Here is a 14,569-nt window from a genome sequence, read left to right as displayed (position 1 = left end):
ATTTTAATTTATTTTTTAAACTTGTATAAAATATTTTGGATGTCGGTGTAATTGAAAAATGTAATACTAAAAATGTAACCTTCACGTGTTGCCAGACACTTAAAAGTATATTTTTATGTACCTAGGTACCCATGTGTTCAGATACTTGTGTACGTTTTATTAAATTTTTTATTGCAATAGATATTACTAACTATTAATTAAATTCATTGCTAAATTAAAGTTTGAAAAGAAATAACTGATAAGGATTTACAAAATTTTAAATTTAATTTTATTTACAGATAAAAATGTCGACGGAGGCGGAAATAAACAGTATGCAACAGGGTAGCATCCAGCAACTTTTGCCTGATATTGCTACCCTAAGTTTACTTCACAGAACCCAAGGGATTAACTCCCATCACACTACAATGCAAAATATACAGACCAACTCAGGTTAATAAATTTTTATTATTATCATATTTTTATTATCCGGTTGAACAATTTACGTAGTTATTAATTAATTGTTGCTGCACGCTGCACGTCACATAGTAACAGTTGAATTTAAATTGTAAAATTGCTTGCACCTTTCAATTATTTTAGTGTGTGAATGTGTCCGCTACATACGTTAAATTTATTAATAACAAGCCAGAAAAAAATCTAAAAATGAAGCATTGTTTGTTCACATAATCGTTTAGATTTTTATTAATTGATTACATACATGCGCTTATGTCATTGAAAAAACAAATCCATATTTATATAATTCGAAAAACGGAGGGAAAATGCAAATGACGTCACGTAGTGAGGTAGCAGTTTCGTGACGTCACGGTCATTTGCAGTAGTTTTATTTTAACGATTTATTAGAAAATTCAAATTATAATTAGTAATGACATTTGTTTGATTGATTTTTAATATGTCTAAATACTTTACACAGAAATCCTTACATGAAATAATTGGGCAAAGCTTGTTTCACATTAACTTTGCAAGCTGTTTAAACAAACGCTTTGTAAAATTACAATTTTAACTTTTTTCAATGAAGTGTATATTATTTTGTGGACAAATACTGATTAAATTGCTTTTATTTTCAAATATGCACGATTGGGTACAACGTGTTAAAGCTATTCAGTCTTCCGTTAGTCGTAAATATGTTCTTACCCTGTTTTTAAATTTATTTCGTAAATATTTTTCGTTCGAGCATGCGTGAAGTGGTTATCATTAAAAGGAAGCCTTTAAAACTAAAGAATGCTTTTATAATTGCAATTTAAGTTAAATTTTGCTTTTATTCCTTAAGTTTTATTAGAAACTCTTTACAAAAAAAAATTAAATCGTTTGTAGAACTAGTTCAATTTTTATTCATTCAACATTCGTGCGAGTCGATTTTTAGCCTTTTAAACGGCATTTCTTGTTGTATGTGACGGTAAAGGAAAGGGATATCGCTTCGTCTTTATTTTTGTTTTAAAGCGCCTAGTCCGTGGAGTGAAACGGAGTGGAGTAGTGTGTCGTAGATAGCAGCGTGTAGCGCAGACTTGACGATGAAGTGACGTCAGATTCGTAGTGTAATGTCTGCCTCCCTTTGTAACCTGAAAAGATAGTTTTGTGTCTTTTCGCGACTTGTGTGCTTGTGTTTACACTTTTCGCAGCAGAATGTATTCAGGACCAGGAGGGCGTAAGTTTTTCTATTAAATTAATGAAAAGTAAAATTCGAAAAGTCGCCCGTGAGAATCACAAAAGGACGTTGCCAGTTGTTCATTTAACTGTTAGCTTTTAGGTTACACATAAGAACAATCGTTTCTGAGAATGTGATTGTTCATTTGGAATACACATTGATTCCTGCAAAATTCCAACAAGACCAAATTCAATGTAGCGTTTTTTTTTTAAGATGTTGGCGTGTTCTCTATTTTAATTTGAAATATAATTTTTGTGCCTCATTGAGGTTATGACAAAGACAAAAATTTACGATGTTTATTTATAAGTCTGGCATTCCCCAGGCGTTTAAAACTGAGTGGTCTGATATAATAATTAAGTAGGTACTAATGAATAATAATCAAATATATTCAAATAATAACAGATTTTTGGCTTTATATTGACCAATGATACATTGAGGAAACGTGACCTATTTTTTTTACCTTGTCATTGATTTATATATTTACTTGTTAAAGGGCTTTTGTAATCGCCAAGTCGTATAGTTCATAACTATAGTAATAAAAAATAGGTATCTAATATAAGGGGATCCTCTTCCATCGATTTTCTTTTTTGTAGAATTTTTTAGTTTTAAATTTTATTAACGAAAATGCATTGATAACTGTATAATTCGGTATTATTTATTATTAAACACAGAAAATCACATTTATTATAAAGCGTAAATTATTAACTATGCCATGTTGCCGAATTCTAAATTAGTTTTCAATTTTGTCTGCAAAGTTCAGTGAACTTTGACTCGAGTCTGTCGTCCAGTGTCGATTGCATTTATTGATTTGTCTAGGAAAGATGTGCATTCCACCTGTTATTTGGGACATTTCCCGAAATGGTTTCCAAGTTCTAGATAACGAATTGTCACATAACTAGGTATTTAATATAATACCTACATAAGGTTTTATTTATAAGTCGAACAAATATCGATTTTTAAAGAAGTTTCTCATTCTGCAAAATATCGATTTTTAAAGGAGTTTCTCATTCTAAATAAATTACCTACGTGTTAATTATATGTGTATTCAAATGCCTATTACATGGGGATATTATAATTACATAATTTAGGGTCGAGATCTTTTCCTTGACATACCTAATCCCATTACAAATTTATCGATTTGAGTCTTTTTGTACTCCGTTTGCAGACTGGACGTCTTCCAGAAATAATTACGTTGACGCCGTTGTTGTTAGAACAAACAAAGGGGTTGTCTGTGGCAGGAGGCAGGAAGCGCTGTTAAAATATGTGTTAAAATTTTAGGTGGCTTTTGTTTTTCGCGAAGGCATGGTATCTCAAACAGTAAATAAGTAGTGTCAATGAAATTAAAAAAAAAAAATAATGAACTAATCACACTGAACACTCTTTATTCTATTTCATTAATAAATTGTCGCTATTAAAGTAATATTTATTTATTTTTATGTGCAATGAATAAAAAACGTTTTCTTAATTTTGAATTGTAAATTATTCAATAGTTATGCAGTCCGGGGCCGTTCAGTATTGCATAACGCAGGTAGAGGGAGGGGATGTTGTAAAATGTTACAGTGCATTAAAAGGGGGACGGGACAGGATTGTCATCACGTTTTTCCCCGATATCAAAGAGAAAAAAGGGACAAGCGGAAAACGATTTTGTTTGCTCTTGTTTGTTACGTATCTTTTAAAATAAATTCTAGAATATAGTGTTGTTAAGAGCAATTTATCAAATTAAAATTAATTCTACAGCATAAGCAGGGCTATCGAGTGATTGAGAGCTTGGGCTTATGAGATTTTGTATCTTCTGTGCTTCTGCCTATCGCCATCAGTACCTATCGATACCTACACGTGAAAAAATGATTATAATTAAATACGTTCGATTTTAACTTCATGAAGACACAAATTTAGTTAACATGTAACATGTTTCGCTTAACATTGGTTTTCTTAAATAATTCTGATTTCCGAGATGTGGATATTCATAGCAAGATCGTAGTGAGTGGGAGGGGGTTAAGCAACTCCTTATGCAACGTGTTTTCGTTAAATAAAATAAGATGATACAATAAATCTGCTGACAGAAAAACTGGAAGGCAGTACCAATACCAACGTAGAGTTTGTACTAGTACCGGTACCTAATTTGCTGTTTTTTTGCGCGATATAGTAACATTTTTAGGTAAAATGGCCATTAAGGTACTACATAACGTTGGGAGGGGGTTAAGCAAAACGTTACCTAGCGTTAAAAGGGGGTTCAAAATTACATGATTATAAAAAATATATTTACTAGAATAACTACCGTATACTATGTTTAACTATTTTTGCAACTTAAGTTGAAATGTAAAACAATGGTAGGTACCTACATGCCGTTATAATTTTGTTCAGACGGTTCGCAGTCTCTTATCGCATTCTGCGTGGGTTTTTGTTAAAGATTAATAACAGTTACGATATGGAATTTTACGTTTTAAACTTTGTTGCCTTCGTTATTCACTTTTTATATTCAATATTCGTTCTTATGACATCTCTTAGTTTAAAAGGGCAAACAGAAATAATCCCATAATTAATAATTACGTTGATTACATGGTTTAAGTGCGTTGCAAAAGTGCGAGCTTGCAAAATTTAGATTCATATACAGAGGAAGTTAAATCAAAATGGCGAGTTCCACATCATCTTCGGATGGCTCGACTGCCATTGAAGAACGGCCTAAGAGACTGGGTGTTGGTGAAAAACACCCCATGACAGACGTTATGGTAGAGTACATTTTACGCGAAACGTCTAGGCGCCGATTATTACGTGCAACAATTAACAGGCGCGAAATGGGTTGGTATGAAAGGGATAATTCCACTTCACAGCAAAATTGTAAGTTGTTGAGAAATGGAAAGTCTACTGGTTCTTTAGTAAAATGCTGGAGATTATTTGGAGTTGGAACATATTTTATTATAGTAATTACAATTGCTCTGTGGTTTTATTCTTAACTGATTCTACTTTTACTTGTTGGAATTTCATTATATGTAATAAATCAAAAATAAAACTCACCTATCATATTTATATAGGTAAATGCGGAAATTGATAAGTGAGTTTTATCTGTTGCTTTAACTCACAATTTCCTATTTTTATAATAATAATCAAGGGTTGTGTTGGATTAAGAGGAAATAATTTTTATCTTTCGTAGCTGGCACATCAGCGACTGCTTTGGGCACAACAACTACAGCTGTGGCCTTACCGGGGACTGGAGGAAGTGCATTGCCTCCCCCTCCTGATCCACCGCATTTTCAATGTCCCCGACGTCCCAACTTGGGACGGGAAGGCCGTCCCATAGTCCTCAAAGCAAACCACTTCCAAATAACTATGCCAAGGGGCTATGTGCATCACTATGATGTGACAATCCAGCCAGATAAATGTCCTCGGAAGGTATACAAAAAATAATAACTCCTTTTTTATTGCTATTACTAGTGTCACCATTTTCTTAAATATTTTTTTATAGTTAAAAGTATGAAACAGATCCAGTACTTTTAACGTAGTGCTGTTAAAGTAATTACAAATTTATGAAAATATGCCCCTATTTTGATAAAATTAAAAAAGATTTGTTTGATTGAACATAAATTTATGTGTTCTTTGTTATTGCAACCTTATTTATTTACTAATCTTTTTTTGTATGAGATTTTATAATTCTAAAAACATTTTTTCTTATCGAATCTAGGTAAACAGAGAAATTATAGAGACTATGGTTCATGCTTATAGTAAAATATTTGGTAACCTAAAACCAGTATTTGACGGCAGAAACAATTTGTATACTAGAGATCCGTTACCCATTGGAAATTCTCGTGAAGAGTTGGAAGTCACCCTCCCGGGAGAGGGCAAAGACAGAATTTTCAGAGTAACAATAAAATGGGTGGCTCAGGTATCTCTCTATGGTTTAGAAGAGGCTCTAGAAGGTAGAACGAGACAAATACCTTACGAAGCAATTTTAGCCCTAGATGTGGTAATGCGACATTTACCTTCTATGAGCTACACCCCTGTGGGGAGAAGCTTTTTTAGTAGCCCAGAAGGATATTATCATCCTTTAGGTTTGTATTATTTTTAAATTTGTGGTTGTTTAGTTGTTTGGAAGGATGTGGTTTATTTATTTTTTTGTTTTATTTATTCAGGAGGAGGAAGGGAAGTCTGGTTTGGTTTTCATCAGTCAGTAAGACCAAGCCAGTGGAAAATGATGCTCAATATTGACGGTAATTTTATATTATCTAAATATTATAGGAGTATTTATAAAGGATAAATTTTTAGTTTCTGCAACTGCATTTTACAAAGCACAGCCTGTAATCGAGTTTATGTGCGAAGTATTGGACATTCGAGATATAAACGAGCAAAGAAAACCTTTAACTGATAGTCAACGTGTTAAATTTACGAAAGAGATAAAAGGTTTGAAAATTGAAATAACACATTGCGGTACAATGCGAAGAAAATACAGGGTGTGTAACGTTACAAGACGACCTGCACAGATGCAATCGTAAGTAATTCAAATTAGTAATTTGCCTTTACCTAATAATGTGAATATATGTAGATTCCCCCTCCAGTTGGATAACGGACAAACTGTCGAATGCACGGTAGCTAAATATTTTCTGGACAAGTACAAAATGAAACTGAGATATCCACACCTTCCGTGTCTTCAAGTAAGTTGTTGTTGATGATTAAGTTTCTTTTTTATATAATTATTTCTTTTTATGTTAGGTTGGGCAAGAACACAAGCACACATATTTACCCCTAGAAGTTTGCAACATTGTCGCAGGTCAGAGGTGTATTAAAAAACTGACTGACATGCAGACATCCACTATGATCAAGGCCACTGCAAGGTAAATCCATCCTTTACTTAATAATAATAAATAATTTACTTTAGGAACGATGCTAGTGTTTACTAATACTTATATCACTTATGGTACTTTCATTGTGAATTTATTTAGATCGGCACCTGACCGTGAACGTGAAATCAACAACCTTGTGAGGAGGGCGGACTTCAATAACGACGCGTATGTACAGGAGTTCGGTTTGACAATAAGCAACAACATGATGGAAGTTCGGGGTCGTGTTTTGCCACCGCCTAAATTACAATACGGTGGACGAGTCGCCTCCCTGAGCGGACAGGTGGGCTGGAACGTCAGTTTCATGTTGTATTTCCTATCCTAGATTGTAGTAGCTTTCTATCTATCGAACATCAAATTCCTTAAAGTCATGTTCAATAATATTTTGTAATTGATATTGAATGTGTAGTTTATGGGATTAAGTGTTTTTTTTTTTTGAGTTAAGTTAACCCATAGTACTTGATGTTTTTCTTTTGCTTCATTAAAAAATTATTTTCTATTTGTGTTCTGCACTAAATTTATAAAGCATTCAGACACAGTAGTGATTTTTTTTTCTGATGCTTATTTGCTAGTAATCTCTTTCCAAATTAGCTTTTTTGTATTGAGAATTGTTACGTATTTGTAAAATTTTTTATTTTTGAGTGTTAAGCGTTTGTCCAGTTTGTCTCATAGTTACAGAGCAAACAGCAAGCCATGCCTAACCAAGGGGTCTGGGACATGAGAGGTAAACAGTTCTTCACAGGAGTTGAAATACGTGTTTGGGCTATGGCGTGCTTCGCTCCACAAAGAACTGTCCGTGAAGATGCTTTAAGGTAGTTTTTATTGCTAAAATGTACATTGAGTAGTTGTGTAAAAATTTTTTTTGTTTCAGGAATTTTAACCAACAACTGCAAAAAATCTCAAACGACGCTGGTATGCCGATAATAGGACAGCCATGCTTTTGTAAATATGCCACAGGCCCTGACCAAGTGGAGCCTATGTTCAGGTATCTCAAGTCCACCTTCCAGGCGTTGCAACTTGTAGTGGTTGTGCTTCCTGGAAAAACACCTGTTTATGGTAATCCTTTCCTTTTAACTGTTTTTTAGAAGTTTATTTTTTTTTATTTTTATTTTCTGGTGACTTTTTAGAGAAAAGTATATTTTTTGTTCCTCTGTTTTAGCCGAAGTTAAAAGGGTAGGTGACACAGTCTTAGGTATGGCCACCCAATGTGTTCAAGCGAAAAACGTTAACAAGACTTCCCCTCAGACATTATCCAATTTATGCCTCAAAATAAACGTGAAACTGGGAGGAATTAATAGCATCTTAGTGCCATCTATTAGACCAAAGGTAATTGTGTTATTAGTTAATTAATAAGATATTTATGTTCATTGTTTCTAGATATTTAATGAGCCCGTTATCTTCTTGGGTGCGGACGTAACTCATCCACCAGCAGGTGACAACAAAAAACCTTCAATTGCAGCAGTAGTCGGTTCAATGGATGCACACCCTTCAAGGTATGCAGCCACTGTTCGAGTTCAACAGCATCGGCAGGAAATTATCCAAGAACTCAGCTCTATGGTTAGAGAATTACTGATAATGTTTTATAAATCAACAGGTACGTAATTGAACGTAGTTATTAATTGCATTAATTGATTAATTATTCTTTTAAAATGAAATTTGAATATCAAGTGCATTATTTTCAGGTGGTTATAAACCTCATCGTATTATCTTGTACCGCGACGGTGTCTCGGAGGGTCAGTTCTTGCAGCTATTACAACACGAACTGACGGCTATTCGAGAAGCTTGCATTAAGCTGGAGGCGGACTACAAGCCGGGTATCACGTTTATAGTGGTTCAGAAACGGCATCATACTCGATTATTTTGCGCCGACAAGAAAGAACAGAGTGGAAAGAGTGGAAACATTCCAGCAGGTACCACTGTGGATGGGGGCATTACTCATCCGACCGAGTTCGATTTTTACTTGTGCAGTCATCAGGGTATCCAGGTACCGATTTTTTTTCTAAATGTTACGAGTGTATTTACTGGAATCATTTTAAGTACTTTTACTTTCATACCTATTAAGTTGAAGACTTAATTAAGATAAAATCAGATACTAAGGTTTACAACTTTACATTCCTATAATTTGTTGTTAATTTTTGCGGTTTCTAGGGGACATCCCGTCCATCCCACTACCACGTTCTGTGGGATGATTCACACCTCGATTCGGACGAGTTGCAATGTTTGACGTATCAGTTGTGTCACACATACGTTCGTTGCACACGTTCAGTATCCATTCCAGCACCTGCCTATTACGCCCATCTCGTTGCATTCCGAGCTAGGTACCATTTAGTCGAAAAGGAGCATGACAGGTAGGAATTAATATAAAATAGTACACTGAGATGGAAATAATTATGTACAATGTTATTACTTGTCATTTAGTGGGGAGGGTTCTCATCAGTCCGGTTCATCTGAAGATCGGACTCCGGGAGCCATGGCTCGAGCTATCACTGTACATGCAGACACCAAGAAGGTCATGTATTTCGCTTAAAAAGCATTTATTGTTGTCACCAAACGGAAAGGGTACAAAGCACTTGAACGAGTTAAAATGAACCTTCTTCTTTCTTATTGTTAGCCTCCTTCGTCACTCACTCTCCTCAGTGGCATGTTGCATCAATAAAAAGGAAAAAAGCGAACGGTTTCCCTGTTGTCACGTATTTCTCTCTTTCGCTCTGTCTCTCTCGTTAATTGTTCTGTTTTTGATAGTTTTCTTTGGTTTTGTTTACAGAAAAGTGGTGGTTATTTCTTATTTTTTTTTTTGTGTGCGTTTATGTATCACTCGACCACCAGTTCTAGTCACAGAAACTGTCATAATTTTACATTTTATACAAAAGCTTTCCTTTTTCTTGCATAGGTTAGTTTTAGATAGATATGGTAGGAGGTAGGTGGATGGTGTGTATCGTCAAAGATTGTTGTATCACATTCGCAATAAAACCCTCGTCTTTCTGGGTTCTGTGATAGGAAAAAGTTGGTGTCGATTATTTGTTTTAGTAGGTACCCATGTGTCTCGATAATTTTCTTGCTCAATATGCACCGATTTTCCAAACAATTTTTTTTTATTTTTCATTTTAATCTTGCAAAGCGTGATGGAATTAGTTTTATGATTTTAACTTCATACATTTTTAAAAGTATGTTCACTTACAATTAGTATGTCAGTATTTTTTTTGCATTACATTTCCTATAATGTATGTATTTTACGTTTTTTATTGCGTATCGTATTTTATTTTTCAATTTATTTTTTTTTTTTCGTTTAAGCTTATGAAGGTAATGATGTGTATTACCTTGTTTTTGCTTATTTTTAACACTTTCCATGGTACTTAAGGTACTTAAGTAAGATTACTTGAAAATAAATTGTTAACTACCACCTTTGGCAATGCCCGTTGTTAATGTGATGTATGTGGGACAAGGGAACGAAGATGTTAAAGGAAGTCTCGTGTTGCATATTTTACTGTGCCAAACTACTTACTGATTTTGTTTATTGATGCAACAAGCTGCAGTAAGACTCCTAAAAATAATACCTTTTGAGCTAATCGTTGTCGTCACTATGTGTATAAGTGTACAGTGGCCGAATTATGAAAATAACGATAACATAACATAAGTTTGATAACATAAGAATTTGTATGACATTAATAAACTAGGAGAGAGAAAAAAATTGTAATTCTAGGGGCTGTACAAAAATCGGTTATAAATCTGAGAACTTTTTTGTAGCTACTTGAAATGTTCTACATATCGAAATTTATAAGCGTTTTCATCATAATTGGGTCACACTAATAGTTGTATTTTATGTGAAAAATATTTTGAGGAATTAATTGGTGTGTCTCGATATCAAGTGCCACGATTTTAGACGACAACCACGATCATAGCTTTAAAACTTAATATTATTATTATTATTACAGACCAGGTCTTTCCAAAGTAGATATAACACCTTTTAGTGTATATGATTTTTTCGTTTGCTAATTTTTTTTAACTTGCAGCCCTGTTTCTGTATTTATATAAAATCACGAATTTCAATAATAATGCTATGGTAATTTCTTTATTTTTAGGATACAAATTCTTATTTATATGATATTTATTTTTACTTATGGCGTAATGATGTTGGGGGTGGCAATTAATTTTTATAATTGCCGCTCCCATGATGGTATAATAAGCAGCGTACAAAAGTGTACGTTCTTTAAGCACAATTACAGGGAGGTAGCGTACATGATTGGGAATATTAACAAAGTCCGATTATATATTTTGATACGACTTTTTTAATCGAATAGCTCATTTCGTATACAGTTTTGGCAATAAAGGAATGCGGTTGGGGGGACCGATTATATCACAACAACACCAAAATAAAAAAGATGTGGAAGCAGGTCGTTTGAGGATAATAGAGAAATACATTTATGTACGCTCACTCCCTCTCCCGTCGCGGGTAATAAAGCTGTATAGGTTTGAAAACTAATACTGAAAAAAGGCTCCGTATTTGTTTTTATTAATCAGTTATTAAAAGTACGGATTTTAATGTAAAGGGAACTTGTTTTAATGCGTAGTAGCTGTTTTCATTATTGGTCATCAAACCAATGATTTTATATAAATCACGTATTTTATCGATTAGGATTCATATGTATTTTATTTGCTTAAATTGGATACCTACTATATTAAAATCTCATTATTATCAGCAACACTATTGCTGCGCATGATAAATACTACAATTATTTGTTAATGTTTGTATAAAGAGCGCATATTCTAAAAAACAAAAAAACAGAACGAATAAGTGAACACAAAAAATACAGATAATTTTGCATGTTGTATATACGGTAGCTAATTTTTGAAACTTATAGACAATAAGATGCCAACTGGTTCAGACAACATTCCATTATTTTCGAAGTTTTTTCTTCCAATTTGGTTGAAATTGCTTCGAATTTGTCTTCAACTGTAAATTAGTGATTTATTCAGAGAAATATCTAAAAAAATTATATTGTAAATTGAAACAAAAAAGAAGTGTATTTTTTGGTCGATAATAGTGGATCTTAAAAGGAAAAAAACAAATAATTACCGAATTAATTAATTTTAGTATTACGGAAACACTCGCAATAAAATGCAGTTTGCAGCACAAAAAGTCCATTTTTATATACAGCAGTTTTTGTTTTTACATAGTGTTTTTTCCGATTTAAAGATATCCTGTATATTAAATACAAATTGCGCATGAAATTTATTAATCTTTTGTTGGTACATATCCAGTGTCTTTCCAAACGAAGATCTCAGTTCTTTAATGACCGGTTTATTATTTAACTAATAACTTCGATCTCCTGGGTGAAAAGGTTCAAAAATTTGTCAATTATGAGTATACCGAGTTTTGTTAGTAAGTAAAAGTACAAACTGCAGCTAGCTCTGCGAAAACGAAATGATGTCAAAAAATAAATTTCAAATGAAAATAACGACAAGCAGCGCAATAAAAATACGCAATTCTAATGCAAGGACAATTTAATTAGAATTTTAAATTGTTGTTACATACGTTTTACAAATTCTAATAGCCAAATTAAACCAAATTGTTTTTATTTTCATAGACCGTTTCTAGTCACAAATGGTAAAATGCAAATTTCATAAAAATATCAAATTAAATTCTTGTGGATCTCACGCTTTTTCTAATGTTAGTTTTTCTCATAAACTGTATCCAAGGTGTAACAAAAGTGGTTAGACATTTACACTTTTATGTATAAAATGAAGAAAAACACTTCTCAATTAAATTATTATTTTTAGCACGAAGTAATGAGTAGAATATACATAAAGGTGGTGGTATGTTGTATTTTTTTTGCTGTCTGTTTTTGTTACACACTATACAGTGAACGGTTTAAAAAGGGTGCGATGGAAAACCGAAATTTTAAGTTTTTGAGATTTGGAAAGAAAATTTAAACAACGAAAATTTGAAAGCTAATGAAAAAAATTGCAGCTCAAAAATGATTTTCTGAGAGTAATAGAAATCGTATCGTTTCGTTTCTTTATCCCTTAAGCTTGAGGTTTTTCGTAAAAAAAAAAAAAATGGGCGTCCCTACTATTTATTGCACACCAACGCTTATTATTCTTACTTTTAATTTAATTTAGCATTAGTTGTAGGTACTCAATGAAACCTGTTTCAACAATTTATTATGTTTTATTAAGTCGATACTCCGCGTAAAATATACATATATCAAAAAAAAAAATACAAATGACTTTGTGTCTTATGTATGTATGTTACGTACGTAATACAAGTTCCCATATTCTCTCAGTGTTTAAATAATATAAGCGGCTTAATTTTAGTAAATTTACTTGACTAACATTATCACATTTGTGTTATTATTGTAAACCTTAGGGTGTATAGGTATGTGATGATAAAGCTGCAGAGCGTATTGTAACTTAAGCCGGGAAAGAACCCAAGAACAAGAAAAATTTAGCTTAGTAAGAATTAATCAGATTTACTGACCAAGTACCATATTCAAAAGTTTTCAGAATTTTTTTATTATAAATCTTTTAAAATACATAAATATTTTTGTATTCCATTTATTCGATTTTTCCTTCATTGTTTTTTGGCGTTTCTCAATCATTGATTAACTATGTAATTAGAATAGTAAGATAAAGGCAACAGCAGTGTGAAATTGTGGAAGGGAACAGGGGTGAATGGCTTAATAAAAATAAATAATCAACGCATATCTTTTAATTTTAATATCAAAAGACGGCAATAAAGGTTCATATTTAAATAGGTTTTACTATTACTTGAAAACATTTGAAACTGTTACTTGGTCATTTGAAAAAAATCTAAATATTGTTTACATAATCAAAAAAAAAATATCTTCATACATTCATGTTTATTAAGTGATTGCCGATTATATTATAAATGATTTGCTAGTTAAGATTTTTATTGATATTTCAATAAGAAGTAATTTATGTAGCGGCTGTACAAGTCAAGTCGAATTAATATTATCTCTTTTTTATTGTATTTCTAAAAGTATGTATTTTTAATTATTACGTCTCAACAATTTTAGTAAACTTAAGTCATTTTGTGTGCATATCAGCCTCTTTAGTAATAAGAAAACAGCTGTTTTATTTCAGTAAGTAGGCATCATTTTAATTGTTGTTTAATAGTCTAATAATCACCATTGCCATTAGTTTACTTCCAATTTTGTTAAAAAGTGTAATATTTTAAAAAGTTTGCCAAAATCTTTGTTTGTGTAATAAATCATTAAAAATATCTTAACAATTTTCTTTTATACCTCACACCATTGATAATTACTGTATGTAGGAAATACACTACAGCTTTGAAGAGGACGTGGAGAAGGTGCGAAACATTTCTACAGTTTAAGCAACTTTTGCACTTTTATTGAAGGTACTTTAATTAAATTTTACTAAACAATCCTCATCATATCTTATTGTAGGTCAATTTTGAGAAATCCAAACATCTGCCCACCTACGATGTAGAAGAAACAAGTAAAATTAGAATTGGGGTGGAACAGAAAATTGCATTCTTATTGCAAGTAAGAATAATTTGTGTATTAATGTAATTGTTTTTTTCTTCGTGTTCTATGTAATATTTATGAATAAATATTTTAAATAAAACAGTTTTTCTCATTTAATACTCATTTCCAAGGAAGAAAAGGATCCAAGTCCGATTCTGTCGTTACATGCGCAATATTTAATACGTTTGTAGTAGATGCGCCCTTGCAGATGATTAAATACATCAGGTTATGTATTGTAAAACATTTTTGTTTATAAATTCTGTACTGTTTCAAGTGTTAAAACTGTACGCTTTAATCAAGCATGCACTAAACAATTACTGTATCTCATTACCAAAAAGATGTGGGTAAGTAGGGTAAGTTGAAATTTCAAGACGATTGCTCATTTTCCCATAATCACAATAAACGAGCTTAATGATAAACTGTGCTTAAACTATTTGATGGGTCTTTAATGGTTTGATAACTTGAGTGATATTATGTCGCTCTATAAGTATGATATACTGTATATGGTGCATAGTTAATTGATCATGATTACTTTTTTTATTAAATATTATTAAACAGCCTTGCTTAATTGTCCATGCGAGTTTAGCGAT

General features: G+C 32.4%; 1 protein-coding gene across 3 annotated transcripts; it reads left to right on the top strand.

Moving 5' to 3' along the window:
- The first annotated feature begins 116 nt into the window (after positions 1-116).
- Positions 117-13,714, top strand: LOC108742339 (protein argonaute-2). 3 transcript variants are annotated; one of them, XM_018477517.1, is made up of 16 exons: positions 117-149; positions 279-429; positions 4,791-5,029; positions 5,319-5,685; positions 5,767-5,844; positions 5,900-6,122; positions 6,177-6,285; positions 6,344-6,465; positions 6,574-6,766; positions 7,144-7,283; positions 7,343-7,527; positions 7,631-7,797; positions 7,849-8,065; positions 8,154-8,455; positions 8,620-8,819; positions 8,890-13,714. In XM_018477517.1, the coding sequence occupies exons 1-16, from the start codon at positions 132-134 to the stop codon at positions 8,996-8,998; spliced, it is 2,820 nt and encodes a 939-aa protein (XP_018333019.1). In that variant the 5' UTR covers positions 117-131; the 3' UTR covers positions 8,999-13,714. The 3 variants fall into 3 exon arrangements, with proteins under 3 accessions (XP_018333019.1, XP_018333022.1, XP_018333020.1); XM_018477520.1 differs by having other exon boundaries at positions 6,574-6,754; positions 7,150-7,283; positions 8,890-8,998; XM_018477518.1 differs by having other exon boundaries at positions 7,150-7,283; positions 8,890-8,998.
- Positions 13,715-14,569: the final 855 nt, after the last annotated feature.

The sequence above is a fragment of the Agrilus planipennis genome, unplaced genomic scaffold (assembly GCF_000699045.2).
Source record: "Agrilus planipennis isolate EAB-ADULT unplaced genomic scaffold, Apla_2.0 scaffold329, whole genome shotgun sequence".
Lineage (NCBI taxonomy): Eukaryota > Metazoa > Arthropoda > Insecta > Coleoptera > Buprestidae > Agrilus > Agrilus planipennis.
The sequence above is the reverse complement of the archived record's forward strand: the minus strand, read 5'-3'. Positions and strand labels throughout refer to the sequence as shown.